This window comes from Peromyscus leucopus, chromosome 7, assembly GCF_004664715.2.
Source record: "Peromyscus leucopus breed LL Stock chromosome 7, UCI_PerLeu_2.1, whole genome shotgun sequence".
Lineage (NCBI taxonomy): Eukaryota > Metazoa > Chordata > Mammalia > Rodentia > Cricetidae > Peromyscus > Peromyscus leucopus.
In genome coordinates, this window is record NC_051069.1 from 84,922,751 (window position 1) to 84,928,695 (window position 5,945).

Here is a 5,945-nt window from a genome sequence, read left to right on the forward strand (position 1 = left end):
AAGCCAGCCTGGTCTACAGATAAGAGTTCCAGGACAGGGGGCTGGAGCGTGGCTCAGAGGTTAAGAGCACTGACTGCTCTTCCAGAGGTCCTGAGTTCAATTCCCAGCAACCACATGGTGGCTCACAACTATCTGTATGAGATCTGGTGCCCTCTTCTGGCCTGCAGTCATACATGCTGTATACATAATAAATAAATCTTAAAAAAAAAAAAAAAGAGTTCCAGGACAGCCACAGCTCTAACAGAGAAAACTCTGCCTATACACACACACACACACACACACACACACACACACACACTATGACACACACACACACACACACACACACACACACACAAACTATGATTGAAAAGTAAGTTAAGTGCAGATCCAGGCTTCCTTGATGAATCAAAATGGAGACCTTAGGAAACAAAGTCTCATTTACTGAAAGTTACATTTTATTTACCCTCTTCACTGATGCAAAATCAAAATCCTCACTTACAGCAGATACCATGGGTTGCCCCTCTCGTACCAACAGATAAATAATAAGGTCGTTCTGTTTTCGGCGTTCTCTTTCTTATAGCCCTTCTAAGCAGTATGTATGACACACACAATGGAGGTAGGAAAGGCCATTTTTAATAAATTATCTTAATTGTAGAAAATTCTCAAAATTAAAAGCGACAAAAGGGTAAACCATGCCCGGGACGAGTCTCAGAAGACTTCATCATCCTTTCTATCTGAAGACGTAATCCGCTGGAGTGGTCTAGCTTTTGTCCGGTAACTTGACAGCAAGATCATCCAGGGTTGCCACACACCAGGAAAGCCTCCTCTCACCTCTCATTTGCCGATTCTTTGGACCACCCAGTCCTGCTGGCAGAGAGGGCAGCGATTGTTCTGCTTCACCCACAGAGACATGCAGCAGTTGTGAAAGGAGTGGTTACACTCTCCCCAGACCACTGGAAGGAAAAGAAGAACAGCTGAGCAGGTGTGCGTGCAGTGCACACCTGCAATCTGAGCACTAGGGCAGGAGTGCCACCAGCTCTGAGCCAATGTGGTTACAAAGCCAGACCTGGTCTCAAAAACAATCAATCAATCAATCAATCAACCGACAGGACACTGCATCTAAACAGTTAAGCTCAGGAGGACATGAAGGTAGGAGGGGACACATGGAACGGGGAGTTCAGGGGAGTGGAAGGGATGAACAGGAGGTAGACATAATCAATATACACTGTACAAATGTCTGAAATAAAGCAAAAATTTTAAATATTCTAAAAGATTTAAATTACTAAGTTAAAAATTTTAGTTAAAAAAAAAACAAGAAAATACTCATGGCTCATAATCCTGAAAAATGTCAGGTAAATGGTCAAAATGGTCTTTTTTCAATATTGACAAAAATATTTACAAGTGTAAGTTACACTTAAATATACCACTGAATGCAGGAGCACACCCTGGTGGTGAAGACAGGGAGAGCAGGCAGGGTAACCAACCCTGCAACTATCCAGGCCCACCCCAATATCTATCCCATCTGTGATCTGCTGGAGCACAGATGTGTGTATGTGCAGACCCAGGGCTACAGGATGTCCAGTGAGAGTCCCAGTGAGGGCCCAGAGTGGATGGTGTGGCAGAGACCAGGAGCCTCAAACCTGACTACTTATTTTTTGGGATGAATGCCTGCATGTAAAATGTATGGATAAAGGGGAGTACTGCGTGACTCACTGTATCACAATGCAGCTTCCAAGTTGTAGAATATTATTTTAAGGTGTGTTATTTTTATTTATGGTGCATTTGTTTAACTCTGAAGCTGTGTTACGTGCCTGTCTAACACACCTGATGGTCTAATAAAGATATGAACAGCCAACAGCAAGGCAGGAGAGAGAAATAAGCGGGGCTGGCAGGCAGAAAGGATAAATAGAAGGAGAAATTTGGGAGAAAAGAGAAGTAGCCAGAGAAGGAGGAGGACTCCAGGGGCCAGCCACACAGCAAACAAAGGAGTAAGCATTAAGATTTACAGAAGTAAGAGAACGGGAAAAGTCCAGAGGAAAAAGGTAGACAGGATAATTTAAGTTAAGGAAAGTAGGCTGATTTTGTTTGTTTTTATTTCTAACTGTGTATAGGATGGGAGAATGCATGCCAAGCTTCACGTGGAGGTCAGACCTTTGTGGAGTCAGCTCTTTCCATCGTTTTTTTTTTTTTGGTTTTCGAGACAGGGTTTCTCTGTGCAGTTTTGCGCCTTTCCTAGATCTTGCTCTATAGATCAGGCTGGCCTCGAACTCACAAATATCCGCCTGCCTCTGCCTCCAGGAGTGCTGGGATTAAAGGCATGCGCCACCACCGCCTGCTCTTTCCATCTTTAAATAGGTTCTAGAGATCAAATTTAGGTCATCAGGTTCGAGAGGCAAGCACTTTTTTTTTTTAATCTACTGAGCCATCTCACCAGTCCCTATATGCTCTGAACATTTCTATCAACAATTAATCGCCAGGCTGTGGTGGCACATGTCTTTAATCCCAGCACTGAGAGGCAGAGCCAGGTGGATCTCTGTGAGTTAGGAGTCCAGCCTGGTCTACAGAGAGTTCTAGAACAGGCACCAAAACTACATGGAGAAACCCTGCCTGGAAAAACCAAACAGGTTTTCACTACGTAGCAAAAGCTGGCCTCACTCAGTCTCCCTAGTTCTGGACTTATAGGCCTGGGTCACCAAAGCCAGTTTAATAAAGCCAGTTTTAGCTGCAAATTCAAACATTCCCACAGAGACCGAGGAAAAGCTTCCACTGACAAGGCAGGAGGGAGAATCACCACATACCGACACAGTCCTCCTGTTTGTTTTCAGCTTGACATCTGAGGCAGGCATCTAAAAGCAAACAAAGCAAATCTCATCCGAGGTTCAGGAGGCAACACTGGAAACCCAGACCTTCAAAGTCAAACAAAAGCCCCGAGGAGCAGAGATGAAGATCAGATTCTCCTATTATTAACTTCTCATCTAAAAATAACTATTTAAAGAGAAACAAAATACATGGCATTCTACTAATTCACTTACGAACGTTTCACAAGGGCTAATGATAATTTTACAAGCTCTTATGACAAGGTAGCTTGGCAGTGGCGTTAGAGAAAGTCTGTCAAAGATGCCAATTATGCTGGCAGCGGTGGCGCACGCCTTTAATCCCAGCACTCGGGAGGCAGAGCCAGGAGGATCTTTGTGAGTTCGAGGCCAGCCTGGTCTACAGAGCGAGATCCAGGACAGGCACCAAAGCTACACAGAGAAACCCTGTCTTGGAAAAAGATGCCAATTACACTGGCACAAATTAGGTCCAACACGCTCACTCACGTGGACCAACCTCGGGGTCAATTTATTTTCAAGACACCATTGTAAATAAGCCATGCCCGTGTGTTCGTGATTTGTTTATATACACAAAAGGATCTAGAATCCTCAAGCAACCAATAAGGGTTCTTGTTATTGAGACAGCGTCTCACATAGTCCCTGCTTGCCTCTAACCTGACCTGCCAGGTCTACACAGTTCCAGGACTGCCAGGGTCACACAGATAAACCCTGCCTCGAACCCTGCCTCCTAGCCCCCCCCCCCAAAAAAAAGGGGAAACGAGACAGAAGGCGACAGAGGCAGGGCTCTTTTCAAGGTGGATTGAGCTCGATGTAAAACAACTAGATTCCGCTGGTTTCACTTGGTCCGATATTTTCGTTCAAAATAAGATGTTAAGACTATTTATGAAAGAAGGTTCTTCGAAAAGGCACAAGAGGGCAGGGCACACGACGGATGAAGTTTCATGTTTCTGAATCAAGGGCTTTTCTATCCTTGGATTCCCATGGATCGTAAATATTCTTGGCCCCTCGCTTCAAGACATGCCAGCACTATCCGACTCATCTTGTCAATCTCAATTTTAAAAGCCGGCCAAACAGCAGCTGCACCGAATCCACAACAGACGGCCGAACATCATTTTCGGTGGTAACCAGAGCCGTGACATGAGATCCACACGGTGGCGCAGGCTCGTAATTTCCAGGATTTGGGAGGGGGCAGGCAGGTGCACCAAGGGTTCAAGGCCAACCTCGGCTACCTGGGCAAGTTCCAAGTCAGCCTGGGGAACACGAGGGCCTCTCAAAAATAGACAAAAACCACACACCTCAACCCTCCGATCCGCGAGTGGGCTCCGCTGCGGGGTTTGCTGGCCGCTGGGTTACCCACACAAACGCGGAGGTTGCCTTCGGGTTCCCAGGGAGCACCCAGCCGTGTCTCCTCGGCTGGTCACGTCCACCACCCGCAGGACTCATCCCGGGCGAGCGGCGGGCCCAGCAGGCCGCGCTCGCAGCCCCGGCCTCGCCGCAGCCCCCCACGCCGCAAGCCCCGGCCCCGCGGGCGGGGCTCAGCTTACCCATCACCTGGACCCGGCAGATGGCGCAGGTGTCGCACTCGACGTCCCAGCTCCACATGGCCACCGCGTTCCACTTCTTGAGGGAGAACATCTTGTCGGCCCCTGACTTGGAGCTTGCACCGCCGGAGTGTGAGGATGAGACGCAGAGCTCCTCGCCGTCCTCCGCGCCGGCCATGGCGGCGGCGCAGAACGGCGACGCGGACGTTGGGGGCGGCGGCGAGAGGTACGGCGGCTCAGGAGGGCCCAAACGCCGGCCACAGCAGCGCCTCCGCGCAGACGAGGCCGCGCAGCCCGAGGTGGGCGGCGCTGATTGGCTGGTGCGATTGGGTGAAGCGCTGGGGACCCCGGCGCCTGCTGTGATTCCGTAGTGACCGCCAGCCTCAATGGCAGAGCAAGCCCAGGACAGTGAGTGAGCACCGTCCTGCGTCCTGCGTCCTGCTTTATTAAACCCGCGTCTCTCAGAAATCACCTTGTTCCAGCCTTCTTCATTCGTCTCCTCTCTCCCAAATGTGAACTATCAGAGTAGGGAGAAAAGTCTCTTCATCACCATCACCTCCCTATCTTACAAATTGCCTGGCCGCAGGAGGCGGGACATGTTGAATGGAGGGGAGACTTTAGAGATGCAGGAATCTATCTGGTTCAGTGGATCTCAGTTTGGGGGTGGGAGTCTTGGATTCCTCCCCCCCCCCTTTTTTTTTTTTGTGACAAGGTCTCTCTCACTATGTAGCCCCAGCTGGCCTGGAACTCACTGTTTAAACCAGGCTGGCGTTGCATTCACAGAGGTCTGCCAGCCTCTGCTTCTGGAATGCTCAGATGAACGGTGTGCGCTGCTAGCCCTGGCACTTAGGGTCTGTAAAGGCTTTTGTTTATGTGAAGATGGGTGGATTTGGTTTATTTGCTTGCTTCTTTGAGGCAGTTTCTTCTTTTAAACCGAGCTGGCCTGGGACTCAGGTAGCCCAGGTTGCCCTGGAACTCATAATTCCCCTGCCTCGAAAGAAAGCCTCAGTGGTACCACATGCTATGTATTTTCTGGAAATTTCCACTGTGCACTACTGGAAAATAAGTGAAAAAAAGGGAATTGGCATACAATATTGTTACACGGAGAAAAAGAATCCCAGAAACGCTATAGGAGGGCTCTTGGGGCTAGTTTTTGGGTTTTTTGTTTGTTTGGTTGGTTTGGTTTGGTTTTTCGAGACAGGGTTTCTCAGTGTAGTTTTAGCGCCTGTTTTGGATCTTGCTCTGTAGCCCAGGCTGGCCTCGAACTCACAGAGATCCACCTGGCTCTGCCTCCCGAGTGCTGGGATTAAAAGCGTGCGCCACCACTGCCTGGCTCCTTTTTTTTTTTTTTTTTTTTTTTTTTAAAGCATGTAATGGAAACCAGCACTAGAAACTCAGGATCACCTCCAGTTTTTCCAAGCGAAGTAGGTATCTCCAATAAAGATAGGAAGCTGAGGTGTAGAGGGTCTCAAGGGGTGTCTGATCCCACCACACCCTGTAGTGTCAAGTGTAGGGACTGAGAGCCTTCCTCCTGTCACGGGGCTCTCTCACTAGCTGCTAGTCCTCGACACCCTTACCTGGTGCCTGG

The 5,945-nt window shown here is 48.7% G+C and overlaps 1 protein-coding gene across 2 annotated transcripts; it reads right to left on the reverse strand.

The window, feature by feature from the left end:
• Nucleotides 1–593: 593 nt before the first annotated feature.
• Rnf7 (ring finger protein 7) lies at nucleotides 594–4,598 on the reverse strand. 2 transcript variants are annotated; one of them, XM_028866031.1, is made up of 3 exons: nucleotides 4,361–4,598; nucleotides 2,781–2,828; nucleotides 594–935 (listed from the first exon to the last, which is right to left on the reverse strand). In XM_028866031.1, the coding sequence occupies exons 1-3, from the start codon at nucleotides 4,533–4,535 to the stop codon at nucleotides 817–819; spliced, it is 342 nt and encodes a 113-aa protein (XP_028721864.1). In that variant the 5' UTR covers nucleotides 4,536–4,598; the 3' UTR covers nucleotides 594–816. The 2 variants fall into 2 exon arrangements, with proteins under 2 accessions (XP_028721864.1, XP_028721865.1); XM_028866032.2 differs by having other exon boundaries at nucleotides 879–935; nucleotides 4,368–4,590.
• Between the last annotated feature and the right edge of the window lie 1,347 nt (nucleotides 4,599–5,945).